We start from the raw sequence: 15,720 nt of genomic DNA, 5'->3' as shown, positions 1-15,720 counted from the left end.
CATTACCCCTTGTCCTATCACTACAGTCCCTAATGTAGAGTCCCTCCCCAGCATCCTTACATCTGCTGCAGCATAGATATAACCACAGCCTCTTTGGGGTGTCCTGCTCTTGCATGGACTCATCTATAAGTCGCAGTCCCTTCATCAGTGGAGTTCCAGCTTGTCCAGTACAGCAGCATAGAAGCAGCAGCGATGCTCTGGCCATCTCCCAGCCTAGGCACATGGCCATTGCCCTTATCACAATGTTCCCAGACACTGCAGCGTAACATGATAAAGCAATACAATGGTAGAGCAAGCAGTAAAAACAAAAAGCAGCCACTAACAAACACTAGATTCTAATATACAGCAAGACAAGCAAGCCCCATGTCAAGCAGAGAAGCCTGGAAATTGATAGTTAAATAGTGATAACAGCTATAAATTCAAACCAGCACATTCCAATCAAATCAGTCATTATCTCAAACCCTTCAAGCCTCACATTGGGTACCAAAAAGGGCTGTCATAGTTTAACCGTGCCCCGAGTGGGATGGGGGAGAGAATTGGATGAGTAAAAGTGAGGAAGCTTGTGGGTTGGGATAAAGACAGATTAATAAGTAAAGCAGAAGCTGCACAGACAAGCAAAGCAAAACAAGGATTCATTCACCTCTTCCCCTCATCAGGCAGGAGGGGTCAGCCATCTCCAGGAAGGATCCATCACGTGTGATGGTGACTTGGGAAGACAAGCACCATCACCCCGAATGTCCCCCACTTCCTTCTTCTTCCCTGAGCATGATGTCATAAAGCATGGAACATCCCTTGGGTCAGTTGGGGTCAGCTGTCCTGGGTGTATCCCCTCCTGACTCCTTCTGCATCCACAACCCATTCGCTACTGGGGTGGTGTGAGGAGCAGGAAAGGCCTTGACTCTGTGTAAGCTCTGCTCAGTGATAATGAAAACATCCCTGTGTTATCACCACTGTTTCCAGGACAAATCCCAAACATAACTCCACACCAGCTACTATGAAGAAAACAACTCTCTCAGCCAAAACCAGCACAATAAGGTAAATGACTGAGAGAAGAAGCTCTGAGTTCCAGTGGGGAAGCTTCTATGTAGGCTAAAATGAGGTCCTCAGCATCTCACTGATGTCTCCACTAGGGCTTGGAGAATGAACTCAGTTGTCTCTCCTGATCGTCTCCTGTGCTTCATTCCTATGTACCTTATGTATCATTCCTGTGTATCTAAGAACCTCTGCTGATTCCCTTCATTGGAGCAGAACTGTCGTGTTCAGGCTTGACTTTGCCCTATCATAAAATCACATCATGGTTTGAAATAGAAGGGACCTTAAAGCTCATCCAGTTCCAACCCTTGCCATGGGCAGAGACACCTTCCACTAGACTGGGCTGTTCAAAGTCAAATAGATTGCAATGTCTTGAAGCAAAGGTGACCCAAAGATGCTTTTCCATTCACATCATGTAGGTTGTTCAACCTCCAGAACACCTCCAGCCAACAGTAAAAGCAGTAGTAGTGCTGAGGCAGTGAGTGTAATATGAGTGATACATGGTTTTCTCCTTTTCCAGCTTATTTCTTACCTAGGGAAGTCCCCAGGCACCACACAAAGGGGTGACAGGGGTTGGATCTTCCTTAGTCCACAAAGGCCAGTAACAGGCACTGGCTCTATGCCCAGTGCTCACAATAGCTCATCTGGAACCTTCCTCCAGCTCCAGGGCCTGCTCCACCATTAGATATTAATCAGCAATTAGATAACGTGCAGACACTGCTCCTGGGAAGTAGAAACTGCCTTCTGCAGCCTGCAGGAAATGAGTGCAATAAAACTTACTGCGGTATCTTCTGGGAGAAGAAAGCAATTTGATCATACCAAATCTCAAACAAAGTTCATTTTACACTCATCCTTACAGGTTTAATTTGATCCCTGTTCTCACAAGCACCAACATGATGATCTGGCCAGTATCACTTCTATGCCACAGGTAGCCAGGAGATGACAGCTATGCAGTTTTCATCATGAGGTGCTTGGCAGAGCACAACATACTTGTTTTGGGCTTGTCTTTCACAGCTTTTACAGAAAGGATGCAGTTTTGGCTCTCTTTCCCTTTAATTTTGCTCCTCTTCGGTGAAATTCCTGAATCTCCCAGCCCTTTTGTTTCCTTTCTCCAAGATTTTTATGGCTCCCACCCTGTTCTTTGTGCTCTGAAGACTCTTATCTAAGGTCAGTTTGTTCCTCCTTTTCATTTGAATGAAGTCAGTCTATAGCACCCAACACATGCCTTTCCTTTTAACCCTTGCTCTGCTGGTTCTTCCACATGCTTTAATATACTTGCATGTTCCCACTCCTATGTTTTCCATGCCATCTGTACTACAAATACCTTGCCTGCAGCTTCCCTGGAGGCTGGTGAGTTCCTTGTTTACAGAGAGGCACATACATTGATGGAAGGGATGGGAAAAGGCCTGAAAAGCCTCTTCCCTCCCCAAAACAACCTAGTGGTCACTGCTGTGAGAGAGATGTCCCCAGGCACAGGAACCTTTCCAGGTCACTGCAGAACGATATTGATGGGTCAGAAGAGGCCAGGATAGGAATCAGGGCTACAGCATGGGTCCAAAGTTCACCGAGATGGAGATAGGACTGGAGACAGGTATACCCACTTATAGTTCAAAAGCCATCAACTGAGAGGATGGGAGACAAGTTCACAACTGGAGTCCAGTGGCTATCACTGATGCGCGGATTGACTCCACAACTCATTAAAGTTGTAAAGTAGGTATGCTTTTTATTCAGCGCTGACACACACGGGGATAATTCCTCAAAGTCATGCGTGTCCCAGTGTTGTTTCCCTCTACATTTATAAGGTTGCACCATACGCCTATACATATTCATGTCCTATCCCCGCTTCGTATTACAGTGAGCTAGAAGGTCCTTTGGGCCTGCGCAGTGCCCCCTCTGGTCATGGGCAGGGGTCTCAAGATGAAGTAAATGAGTCTTCCTCTTCTTGAACTTCTCACCTTTCAGTCTTCACACATATGGCCTTAGGATTTGGTCCCAGCCATAAACCATCTGCTTCTCCCCCTTAACAGTAGATTCAGGGGTCTGCTTTTCCCTATCAATAGGTGCTTATCGGTAGAATCAGGTGTCTGCTTTTCCTTATCAATAGAACCAAGTGTCTGCTTTTCCTTGTCAATAGCTAGTGCCTTTGTTCTGCTTAGTAGGCATGATAGGTACAGACAATACCTTTGCTTAAGCAATCGAATTCCTCTAACCCCCCTGTACAACCCCCCTGTACATTGGTCAACCCTCTGCATCATCACAAGGCCAGGAACAGAGCCTGAAGACAAGCTACCTACAGCACAGGTCCAAGGCCCATCCAGGAGATGGCTGGAGGTGGGCACGTTTACAGCATAGTCCTGGCAAGGACAAAAGGCTCAGATCTGAGCTTAAATGGGGCTCCTGGACCCATGTGCACAATCTGAAGGTGAGTCTGGTCAGGGCATTTAAGGTCTATGGATCCACATGAGCCCATTCATAGAGGAGCCAGTTTATATGCTGAGATATCTCTTATAACCTTATAATGCTGGATCACACTCAGTGACCTTTCAATCCAGATCTTCCAGCACACTTCCAGAAGCCTGGAGAGATCACAGCAGCAAACAGAGTTTAACCTTTTACCTAATGACCCCTCCTTAAAGCTTCACAATCATTTTCCTGTTGAAAGCCTGGAATAAACAAGTAGGACAGGATGAGTCATGCAGAGGAGGTGTGAGAGTATGGATGTCTTGGGTACCGACTGAGCATGCACCAGCCAGTGAACTGCCTTCACCTTAACAGCTCTTGGGAGAGAAGGAAAACGAAAGCATTGATGTTAAACAGAAATGAAAGTACATAAATCAGAGAGCCTGAGGTTGTGCTTTAAGTGAGCAGATGAAAGCCCTATTCCAGTAAAGGGTGCAGCCCGAGGGTGCACTTGGTAACGTGCCCACTTTTTCAGGAACTCATGAAAAAACCTGTGTGTGGAGCATCCTTGGGTGATCCAAGATTGTTCCTGAAGGTTTTCTGAGCAACTCTGATCCAGAGCAATGAGAAGAGGCATCAGGAGGAGAAATATCCAGGGGTGGGATGATAGGGAAGGGATGGCATATTGTCAGCCCTTTCATTCAGGCAGATGGGGCAGGATGAGCAGGAGGCTCAGGGATGGTGCATCCCAACTCCAGCACTCCTTGCTGTGTAGAAGGCTATGCCACATCTGGGGCAATGAGGGCTTTTAGGCCATGGGTATGATGCAGCAGACTGCCCTGTGCATAGGAGACTGAGAGGAAACACACCTCACAGCAGGGATGGAGATTTGGGATCCTGCTCTTTCAGGCTGGAGAAGACCCTGTCCTCCTGCTCCTCTCCTCTGCAAAAACAATACCCCACATTTCACAGTGAGACAGCTCTGGGAGGTGGGACAGGACTCTTCCATAGAGCAGTCTCCATCCCCTCCAGCAGAAGTGCAGTCTGAACGACTCTCATCTCCAGAGAACGATGTAACTATTGAAAATGGCTGATTTTGTCCCCTCCCCATGGCATCTCTGCAAGGCTGTGTCAGCAGGTTTGCTCCACAAACCAACTCTGCTCCACTAACTGGGGAAACACCTCATCTGCAAATTCAGCTGAGGTCTCGGTGCCCCACTGAGACCCACGTGCACAGCCCTGGCTGGAATCAGGAAGTCTCACCCAAGCCCTGAAACAGAAACGTGGAGGTGGAGGAAACTGCGTGGCACCTGGCTGCACTGAATCATGAATAGCTTGGGCTGGAAAGGACCTTAAGATCATCCAGTTCCAACCCCCTGCCATGGGCAGGGATGCCTCACACTAAACCATGTCACCCAAGCCCCTGTGCCCAACCTGGCCTTGAACACTGCCAGGGATGGAGCATTCACCACTGCTTTGGACACCCTGTGCCAGTGCCTCAGCACTTTCACAGTAAAGAACTTTTTCCTTATATCTAACTTGAACTTCCCCTGTTTCAGTTTGAACCCATCACCCCTTGTCCTATCACTCCAGACCCTGATGAAGAGTCCCCCTCCAGCAACCTTGTAGCCCCCTTCAGACACTGGAAGCTGTTCTGAGGTCTCCATGCAGCTTCTCTTTTCCAGGCTGAACAGCCCCAACTTTCTCAGTCTGTCTCCATACAGGAGATGCTCCAGCCCCTGAGCATCCTCGTGGCCTCCTCTGGACTTGCTCCAACAGCTCCATGTCCTTCTGACATTGAGGACACCAGAACTGCACACAGTGCTGCAAGTGGGGTCTCATGACAGCAGAGTAGAGGGGCAGGATCACCTCCTTTGAAGCTGACCAAGCCTTTAGTGAGCCCATGTTTCAAGCTCAAACTCAGCACTGAAGCTTTGCAGGCCTAGTAAGCCTAATTTTAATTGCTGTACCCCTCCTACCCTTCTTACTTGATCCATGAATGGAGCTGCCATATTCTTCATCTCCTGATATTAGAACAAGCCATTTCACCTCATCATGCAAGAAAACCTTGCATGATTCACTCTAGCACCAGTCTGCTTTATGATCCAGCTGTTTCCTTATCTCCTTTTCCCTTAAGTGTGTTTATGTGCCTGTGTCCACCTCTCCCAACACAGCCCACATTCCTATTGCTGGACTCCACCCCTGCTGCCTCCCTCTTCTTGTGAAGAGACCTTTTTTTGCCTTGCATTCACACTACGAAGCCAAGAGGGCTCAATGAAGCCCTCCAGCAATGTGCAAGAAGAAAAGCTGGAGCATTCAGTGCAGTGATTTGCTGTGTGATGGTCTAGAATAGAAAGGGTTAGGGTTAGGGTTACCATAGGTTAGGGTTACCATAGCCTTGGTATGGAGGTGGGAGATGCATGCTTAGACCAGCAAGCTTCCAAAGGGCTTCCTTTACCTGGAGCATCTTCTACCATAGCAATTGGTCCCCAGTTGCTCTGCCCACCTCTTATTGCAGCATCCAGTAATTAATGCTGTCCCCACCCAGCCATTTCAGCAGTATCAGGATGACTCCTCACCCTGTGGTGAGCTATGTCCCCTGTGACGCTTAGGTCCATTCTTTTCCTTCCTAGCAGCACACAGGTCCTCTCCAGGAAACAATGGAGCTGATAAGGTTAAATCGTGGTAGGGAGAAAACCAGAAAGCTCAAGGCCCTTGTTCACATCTCATGGGGATGAGGGGAGTGTACAGGGCATTGGAGGAACAGGAGAGCTGAAGGAACATGTAACGGGTGATGGGTTCAAATTGAAACAGAGGAAGTTCAGGTTGGATATAAGGAAGACGTTCTTCACTGTGAACGTGTTGAGGTGCTGGAACAGGGTGCCCAAAGAAGTGGTGAATGCTTCATCCCTGTGTTCAAGGCCAGGTTGGATGGGACTTGGACCAAGCTGGTCTACTGTGAGGCACCCCTGCCCATGGCAGGGGGTTGGAACTGAATGATCTTAAGGTCCTTTCCAACCCAAACCATTCCATGATTCTATGCTTTCCTGATACCCAGGTATTAAACCTCAGGTGCTGTACCTCTAAGCTGAGACAAATCCTGTGTCATTGCTCATATATAGGCTACAAAAAGCCAGACTGACTCTTACAGGCACAACCTTGGTCTGAAAGCGGGGTCCTGTGACTGCATCTGAATCGCCACCAAGCTGAAACTTCCCAGTTTCTTAGTGTTTGATTTGCAAGCCAGAGAATGAAATGGTGCCAGCAGCCTGTTCCAGTGATATTAGACCCCAGAAACACACTGCTCGGAGTCAGTTCCCGCTGGGAATACCTGGCAATGGCAAATAACGCTGAGCCATAGAAGAGCAAATGGAAGTGGGGGGATGCAGGCACTGGCTTGTTTTCTATGTAGAGGACTCTGAATGCGCTCTGACAAGTCAGGAGCTGGGATTTCTTCTGACAGATGCATTTGCCAGGGAATGCTGATTATGCAGAATTAAACCCATCTGTGGCATGCAGTTCGTCAAACCTGCTCGTGTCTTGCTGGCTCACCAGCCGTTTCCTCTACTCCCAGGCTTCCTTGACAGCCAAGTTCCCTCCTGCAATGCCCTGCAGCTCATTTCCTAGAGGTCTTCAGCTATTTCTATGGGACCTGCTGAACCTGGGCCTCTTCAACAAAGCTTCCTGGTGTATTACACTCTGAAACTGATCCCACCAAGCAGCCCAGGCTGTCCCTTGCACCACAGCCCTCCTATCTTTATGTCTAATCCTGTATGTCTAGTCCCATTTAGGCTCTGATAAACAGCTAGGGAAGTTGGTTCTCTACGTGCTTAGGTCTTGGAGGGGGCTATGCATGCAGAGGTGTTATACATGAAGAGGGGGTGTTATGCATGCAGGGGGCTTGCATGTAGGAGATCCATGCATAAAGGGAGTCCTGCACATATGGGTTTGTACATGCAGGACGTGTGCATTCAGAGTGGTTGTGAATGTATGATGGGGTGGTGCTCAGGGGATCTGTGAATGAAGATGCACAGACAAGGAGAAGAGGCATGAATGCAGCAGGTCCTTGCAGGTGAAGTGAGTGACGGATGCACTTGAAAAGGGCTGTGCATGATTGAGGTCCAGCATGCAGGGAGCCTTCTTACTCCGTCTCTTTGCTGAGGGAAACAGAGGACCTGGAAGAGCACAAGTGTGATGGGGAAGGGCTGAGGGACCTGGGGGGTTCAGATGGAGAAGAGAAGGCTCAGGGGGGACCTGATGGCTCCCTACAAGTGCCTGACAGGAGGATGGAGCCAGGAGGGGCTGGGCTCTGCTCCCAAGGAACAAGGGATGGGACAAGAGGAACCGGCCTCAAGCTGCACCAGGGCAGGTTTAGATGGAGCTGAGGAACAATTCCTGCCCCAGAGGGTGCTCAGGCATTGGAACAGGCTGCCCAGGGCAGGGCTGCAGTCACCGTCCCTGCAAGTGCTCACGTACTGTGGAGACGAGGCCTCAGTGCCACGGGTTAGTGGTGGCCTTGGCAGTGAACAGTTGGACTGGATGAGCTTAATTTTCCAACCTTTTTTTTTTTCTATTATTCCATAAAATGGGGATGCAAAATGTCTTCGGGGCGAGACGAGAGCTGGCTCTGCTCCATCGAGGCTCCAACCCTCCTCTTGGTGGCCTAGGCGCTGCCAAGCCGAGCCGCCTCGGGCGATCCGGAGCCAGGCGGGGACTGCCCTCCGGCCCCGGTTCTCCGGAGCGGGGAAACGAAACCAGGAATGGCCGGGGGAGGTGGCGGGGGGAGGCGGTGCGGGCAGCGGGTCGGCCCGCGGGGCGGGGCCGCTGTCATTTCCCCGCCCCCTGCTGCCAGCCCTGCGCGCCGCTCGCTGCCTTGCGCATCTCGCTGGCCTCACCGCCGCACCATGAAGGCGCTTCTGCTCGCTGTGCTGGCTGCGGTGCTGTGCGTGGAGAGAGGTAAGGGGGAGAGGGATGCTCACGCTGCCTACCCACAACCATCACTTCTTCCCGAGGTGCCCCAGTCCTTCCCCACCCCTGGACCTGGGAGCAGACGGGGCTGTGTTCGTGTGCTGCGTCTTGCAGGGTGGGTGCTGGAAGTTGAGGGTTGCAAAGGAGCTGCGGGGGATCGAGCTGAGCCGTGCTGGGGTTTAGCGCGGGGTTCGGGGGTGTCTTTCCAAGTCCTGCCTCGCAGCAGCGTCCCTCCTGAAGCACGAACTTCAGGGCTCCTGTGCCTGTGTAAGTGCGCATCTTCAGTTGTGCATGGAGGTATTTTGGAGCTTTTCCCTGTTGCAGCTCGAACAAAGACCAGGGCCGGCTCCGCTCCCCCTTTTCGGTGCAGCGCGCCGGGATAACGGCGCCTGAACGGGCAGAGATGTAGCCAAGGGGAAGGAGGGTGGAGGGGAGATGGAGCCCAGCCCCGGCAATGGCTGATGGAGCAAAGTCTGACCAGGGCCAGTCGTGATTCTGGCTTCTGCTCCCCCCCACCATCATCCTTCGGGGCAGGCAGTGATGGCCAACGTGTGGGGCGGTGACCCCCAAGGGGCCATGCCCTGTGGAGCAGCATCTTGGGGCTGCCAGCCACGCTGGGGAGAACGTGCTTCCTGTTGCTGGGTGTTAAACCGCAAGTTATCCGAGTTGCAGGGTCTGCAATCCCCGCCTTCCCATCGACTCCATTTCTGACTATCCAAACTCCATGGGGTGGTCCAAACCCCCATATTGTTTCCATATGCCGATGTTGGGGGAAGCCAAACAAAGAGCAAACGGGAGAGTTTTGGGCCCTGCTCTAATACGGGCCCTCCTTGTCTCCTGAGGATACCGGTGAGAAGAAACTAGTTGTTTGCTGCCCTTCCCATGCTCCGTTCCCTTTAGGATCTGGGAATCAACTGACAATCCAAGCGTTGGGTCTGGGTTTGAGGCCAGCTGGCGTGTGCTCAGTTCCAGCTGGGAGGTTGGGTTGCCCAGGCCAAGGCTGTTAAAAGGTTTCATTTCCCCCCCTTCCAAAAACCCCTTTCAGCTTGAAAGTAATTTCTTAGCCAGGCAAAAGAGTTGGTTCCAGGTAGCTTTAACCCCAAACGCTTCCAGCACGTCTAAAGCTACTGTAGATGAGCTTTACCTAAACCCTGCTCCAAGTGTCCTAAAGATCTTGCATATACATAAGGATCTTTTCTAAGAGCTATGGAAAAGGAAAGAGCGCTTGGCACAGGGACTGAATGGAAGAGCTGCCGAAGCAACAGCGTTTTTCACTGCTGCTCCGCTTCAAAGCGGGCTTTTAAAGGCTTTTCTTTCCCTTTTCTCTTTGCTCTATGCGAGAATGGATCCAGCCTCTTATCTGAGGAATTCCCCCAACTGATGGGCTCTGCTCTGGGAGCTCTTTGTTCCTCGGAGGAGCTGAGCAGCAAAGGAATAAACACATGGATTCGTGTGCACTTGGTGAATATGAGGCTTCCCTTTCGCATTGTTCAGTCTTGGGCCTTTATTTCCCCCCTTTTCTTTTCCTCCTTATAGCCTTGAACTCCAGCTCTTTGCTCTGTCTCCAGCTGGGGCACAATCCTGCCACCCTTCTTGTGCCTTTTGTCCAAAGCACTCAGCCTGTTTGCTCTCTTTAACTCTGCGGTGGGTTATGCAGTGATGTGCTTTGCTGGGGCAGAACGTGGCACCGGTTCTGAGTTCTTCCCTCTTAAACTATGTTGAAAGACTTGCTTCTCCTGGGAAGATATTGTCTATATTAAGGGGTAATGTGCAGGTGTGACAAAGGAAAACATGGGGATAGGTAGGAGATGCTGTGGTGGGAGCATAGAATTAGTCACGTGGCAGCAAATTTCATGCCTAAAGGTGCCTTTGTGTGCATGTACAAGTATTTCTGATGTGTTTGTATCTGGAATGTCTAAGCCTCAATGAATAGCACTGCACCCCTCGACTCGTGCGTTCAGTGTAGTGAGCAAATGCATATGGGAACGTATGTCCTACCATAATGCCCACAAGAAGCCTGTAATCCACTTCATTCCTGGTTGCAGGTGGGGTTCCTGTGCAATGGGATGAGTCAATTTGCCTCCTCAGTTTGCCCTCAGGATGGTTGCAAGGAGAAGGGTTTGGGATAAGGTCACTCCAGAGACTGGAGAGCAGAAATGTGCTGGGGGCAATGGAGCAGCAGGGAGCTGGGCTTCACTCTGAGGTTCCAAACTGGGTTTTGGATAACCCATGGACACATCGACAACCCATGGCCAATGACACCCAGGCACAATGACAGCCTGTAGACTTAATGTCTGGCTCTGTCCTCCTCCTGTCATAGATCCAGAGGCAAGGTTCATTTTGATGCATCTCTCCTGGGGCTTTTGACTCAGCTGGTGGCCCTGTAATCCTGGTGCTGTGTGTAGGTTGTGGCTGCTGCATTGGCATGCTCCAGCTTTGTTGCAGGGGTCATTGGCACACTGATGATCATTGGAATATGTATGGGACAGCCCAGGAAATTCTTGCTTAGGGGGTTGTGCTGTTGGCTTTGTCTCCAAAGCAGAGTCATTTGGCTGTCCTGATGTGATGTTCAGGATCTCCCATTAACCTGTTTTAATCAGTTTCCTTAAGATTATGTTTTAGTCTTCTTTCCCTGCCTTGGCCATGGCTGCCCAAAAGTCATTCCTTCAAAAAATATTGGTATTTTTTCCCAACAAAAACTTTACTTTCCCAATAGAAACAGTAATTAGGAGAACCTCAAGAGGTCATTCAGTCCCATTGGTCATTCTGACCAGTATTTATCCGTTCATCCAAATACTCCATGACAGGGACTGCTGAGCCTCAGTGAGGTCTCCCAGGGCTTAGGGTAATCTGTTTGTGGTGGGGCTGGAAGAGATAGGAAGAGCAGGAATGATGCTGCCTTGCACTTTGTGTCTTGGGTGAGCCCCCATTCTGTTTTGCATCCTGTTAACACAGCAGAGAAAGGCAGTGCCTCATGGGAGGGCTTGTCTGAGTGCTCAAAACAAACCTGATCTGTCTTCATATGTAGGTCAACAACTGCAGCGTGGCTGTGATGTTCTTGTATGTAAAATGCAGACAAGAGCATCTGGCCACTGCAGAGTGCACGTGTCCCTGCTGAGTCACAGGTCCAGGCTCCTTCTGCAACCATTTCCCACCTCTGAATGGGATATTCCACTCTTTTCTTTTCCTTGGGTATATCTGAGGGATGAGGGATGGGAAGCAGCTGGTTTAGTCCATCCTGCTGGCATAGGATAAGCCAGTTCCATGGAGGAAGGAATGGGTTTCTTTGCTAAGGACTCCAGCTTAAAAGCTTGGCTGCATATGCTGTCTTCATAGTGTTATAACTCCCTGGGGAGCGGGACAGGGCAGGTCCTTGCAGGTCATGCTGCACTGCTGCCTTGCTCTAGCTACTTGTTTCCACCACGTGCACTAACTCAAGCATAGCCTGAGCTTTGTACCCTGGTGCCAAAAGCAGGTCCTGGGAAGCTCAAACCTGTGGTCATGCCTGGAGCATTTCCCATCAATGCCTGTGGCAGTTGAGCTGAATAAACCCAGATCTCAGGCTCTAGGTTACAAGCCTGAACTTGCCTCTGCTGTTCGGCTTCAGGTTGGTAGCTGTACCTTGAACCCATGTGTGGTGCAAACAGGAGCATACCATAAAGGTTTACCTGTGGTTGTATTGAGGCTTTAGCTGACAGTTGATCCTGGAAGAGCTCAAAATGCATCTGTTGTCATAGGATCATAGAATGGTTTTGGTTGGAAGCACCTTAAGATCATCCAGTTCCAACCATGGGCAGGGACACCTTCCACTAGAGCAGGGTGCTCCAAGCCCCATCCAACCTGGCCTTGAACACTGCCAGGGATGGAGCACTTACCATTTCTTTGGGCAGCCTGTGCCAGGACCTCAGCACCCTCACAGTAAAGAGCTTCTTCCTTGTACCCAACCTGAACTTCCCCTGTTTAACTTTAAACCCATCACCCCTTGCTTATGCTTGAACCCTTCACTTGGCCATTATTTTTTGGGGGGGGGACGGGACGGGACCTAAGGTAGGTTGATACAGCCGAAACAGCAAGCGTGGCTGTGGCCACATGCCGTGTGTCGGAGATGGGGACCACCATGTCAAGAGCTCCTGCCTTCATCCCCTGACTGCTGTGTGCTTTTCTCTTGCAGCCCACACACTTGTCTGCTTTTCCTGCTCGGATGCATCCTCCAACTGGGCCTGCCTGAAGCCTGTCAGGTGCGGGGAGAATGAAAACCACTGTGTGACAACATACGTCGGAGTAGGATTTGGTGAGTGCTGACAGGACCGGCATCTTCTGCCCCTCTTGGCTGCTCTCCTGGGTCTCCTTGTGAGCTGCGGGGAGGTTTTCCTTCCTTTGGGTGGGAAAAGGGGAAAAGTTCTGTGGTCAGATTGAGTGTGGGACCATCCCAAGGGATTTAGGAGGGACGTGCTGTGCCAGACAGAGTCATGTTAAAGCTGATGTGCCTGCACTGACGCAGGGAATCCAAAGGGAATTCTGGAATGGGGGCAGGGAGCTTGCTGATGAATAAGTGAAAGTGTGGAGGATGCTGCAGGCTTCCTCTGGAGGAAGCTCCAGGGTTGCCCTTCCTGCTTTTCGCCCTGTGTTGGGGTTTAGTTCATCCCTCAATCCCGCCTTTGCTTCTTCGCTCCCTGTGGATGAGGTGGGGTTGCCAGGAAGGGAGGTTTGCAGGTCTCCTCCCTAAGAGACAGGAAAGATCTGGTGGGGTCCGTGCTTCCTTGAATGCTGCTCCTAAGGAAGCACCATTGCAGAGCCCAGCTAGCAAGAGGGGGGGATGCTGCATGGCTGAGTCGCGCAGCCCTTGCTGTGGGTGGCTTGTGCATGTACAAATGGAGGCAGGGAGCTTTTATAAACCTGTCGTCTTAGCGCAGTGCTAATGGTTTCCTATTTCCTGCTGCCAAGTGTAGGCTGTGCCTCTCGCAGCCAGCGACTGAAACACAGACTTTACTCTTAAGTGCCTCCCTGGTGCTTTATGCCCCGTGTCTCGCTTGAGGAGTCCCAGAGTGAAGCTTGAGTGAGATACTTGAGATTCTTCACTGGAGCTGTTGTGGCCAGACTTTGGCTGATGGCCTGCAAGGGCTGTCCCTGAGGTGCTGCATGGTTTCTAGTGTCTGTAAGGGAGGTTATCATGGGTGTTGAGCTGGCTGAGGTTACTGCCATAGCCTGATGCTTAGAAGCACTTCATCCTCTCCGTGCTCCTGTGTTGCTTTGGCTATTTCTGTGCTGTTACTTCGTTTGCAGAGTAGGTGAAACATTCTAAACCCAGTCTCCTTCTGCTTTCTGTCTCCTCTTCTTACCTCACCCTAAATACAGGCAGCAAGTCTGGCCAGTCCATCTCGAAAGGATGCTCTCCCATTTGCCCCAGTGCCGGGATTAACCTCGGCATAGCGGCTGCCTCCGTGTACTGCTGTGACTCCTTCCTCTGCAACATCAGTGGTTCCAGCAGCGTGAGAGCCAGCTACACAGTCCTGGCCCTGGGGGTCCTCGTTAGCTTCATCTATATCCTCAGGGCTCGCGAGTGATGGGGCTGGCCAAGGAAGAGCCGTCTTCCATAGGCTGTCGCAGGTCTCATTAGCCAATATCTTCTCTGTTGCTGTCGGCAAGGAGATCCTCTACTTCTCAACAGGCTTCCAAGATGATTGTTTCCCAGACTTTATGCTCTTCCAGCATTGGAGACCTGGGCGGTTTGGCCAAGCTATTCTCTTCCTTCTGTGGACATACCCCACTGCACTCTCACACCTCCTTGGCAAAGGTGGATCGTTTTGGAAGGGTTTCTGCTTTTATACCTAATACTCCCCCTCACCCTCGTTTCTAAGGTTGGTTAAATCAAAGCTGGGACTCGCTGAGAACCGACTGAACCCCAGACACCACCCACTCAAAGTGTTCAGACCTTCCTGCCTCTCACCTCTATGGAGGTGCCTGGCACCGGCGTGCTCCAGCACATGGATGGCCCGGGGATTGGGAATGCATGACCCAAAGGGAGACACATTCCCGGCCCCTTGCAGCTGCAGTCTCTTTTTTTATAAAACCCTATTGTTTCTTCTGATCCTGGGCTGACTTTTCTGGAAAATGACATGTCCTTTTGTCCTTCCAAGCTCTGTAAGTGCCAGACCTGAATAAACATGCTCCTGTTGTTACCTGAGCTGGGACGTGTGCTGTGTGTGTTTCCTTGCTCCGGACACCGAGATTAGGAAAGCTCTTATGGAAAACCCGAATGTTATGCCTGGCACGAGGGCTTCTTACCCTCTCAAGTGGCTTCAACTCAGCATTCCTTCCACCTCTGAGCAGCAAGTCCATCTCTTTCTGATCTGCAGCTTGCTTCACCTCTCTTGGGAATCACCTTTTCCAGGTGTGGTTCAGTGGAAAATGCCAGTTACTGTGGTCTGAATCAACCCCATTACTCCTAAAGGAGCAAGTGTGTGAAGAACAGGACCTCTAACAAGTAGTGTGCATGATACAAAGACTTGGTGCCTCAGTTTCCCCACTTTGGACTCATGATGGTGACAATGACATCGATACCTAAATGATCCAGGGCAACAGGTCTGCAAAACATAGTGAAGTCAATGGCAGAGATCCTTGGGTTCAACCTGTAGTCCCTGGCTGATGGTGCAACATGGACTGCAGAAGATGACTTCACCACCAACCCTGCCACTCCTGCTGTCCTTCAGCTCCCAGCAACTTCCCAGGTCTTCCAGCAACGTTGCTCTTCAAAGTTCTCAGCTATCCCATGGGAGGTGTTTCCTACCTGCTTTGCCTACCTGTGGACCTGCTCAACACAAACCAAGCCAAAATTGAGCCTTAAACTGTCAGGTGAAAGCTTGCTGTCACTTCCACTGATGGATCAGAGGTGCACTGGGCTTTTTGCTTCATCTAACAGCAAAAATGAGGTGTAACATTGGCACTCCTTAGTCATGCCCTCCTTGTATGTGGTTCTGTTTTCTGTCAAACAAGAAACAAAAGCTGCACGCACTGATAAATTACACCTTTATCCCCACTTAAGTGAGTGATAAACAGCTTCTTTTGGAAAATGGGGTCCAGATGTATGGAAATATTAGCACCAAAAGTGGTTACATGCTTTTTCCTCCTCCTTCTCCCCATCTTTTAATTAAAGTGACACATACTAATGGCAGACTTTACAACAGGAGGGACTGGTCCCATCGTGACATGACCCACAATTAGGTGATGAGCTTGGTAAGAATGCATCGCTTGTCTCCTTGGTCCTTGGATGTGCCTTCCTCTGGTTAATACATCCTCCCTTGCCTGCTGGGACCACAGGGC

The 15,720-nt window shown here is 50.5% G+C and overlaps 1 protein-coding gene and 1 long non-coding RNA gene across 2 annotated transcripts in view; both read left to right on the top strand.

Moving 5' to 3' along the window:
- LOC133223495 (uncharacterized) overlaps positions 1–15,720 on the top strand; it is a 449,146-nt gene that overhangs the window by 312,565 nt on the left and 120,861 nt on the right. The window lies entirely within an intron of this gene.
- LOC133223493 (lymphocyte antigen 6E) lies at positions 8,160–14,584 on the top strand. The gene is made up of 3 exons (XM_061374240.1): positions 8,160–8,388; positions 12,572–12,691; positions 13,756–14,584. The coding sequence occupies exons 1-3, from the start codon at positions 8,193–8,195 to the stop codon at positions 13,962–13,964; spliced, it is 525 nt and encodes a 174-aa protein (XP_061230224.1). The 5' UTR covers positions 8,160–8,192; the 3' UTR covers positions 13,965–14,584.

The sequence above is a fragment of the Neopsephotus bourkii genome, unplaced genomic scaffold (genome assembly GCF_033783945.1).
Source record: "Neopsephotus bourkii isolate Nb327-2 ecotype Australia unplaced genomic scaffold, CSIRO-AGI_Nbou_v1 NB_1637, whole genome shotgun sequence".
In the NCBI taxonomy this organism is placed as follows: Eukaryota; Metazoa; Chordata; class Aves; order Psittaciformes; family Psittacidae; genus Neopsephotus; species Neopsephotus bourkii.
This window is presented reverse-complemented; position numbering and strand designations above follow the sequence as displayed.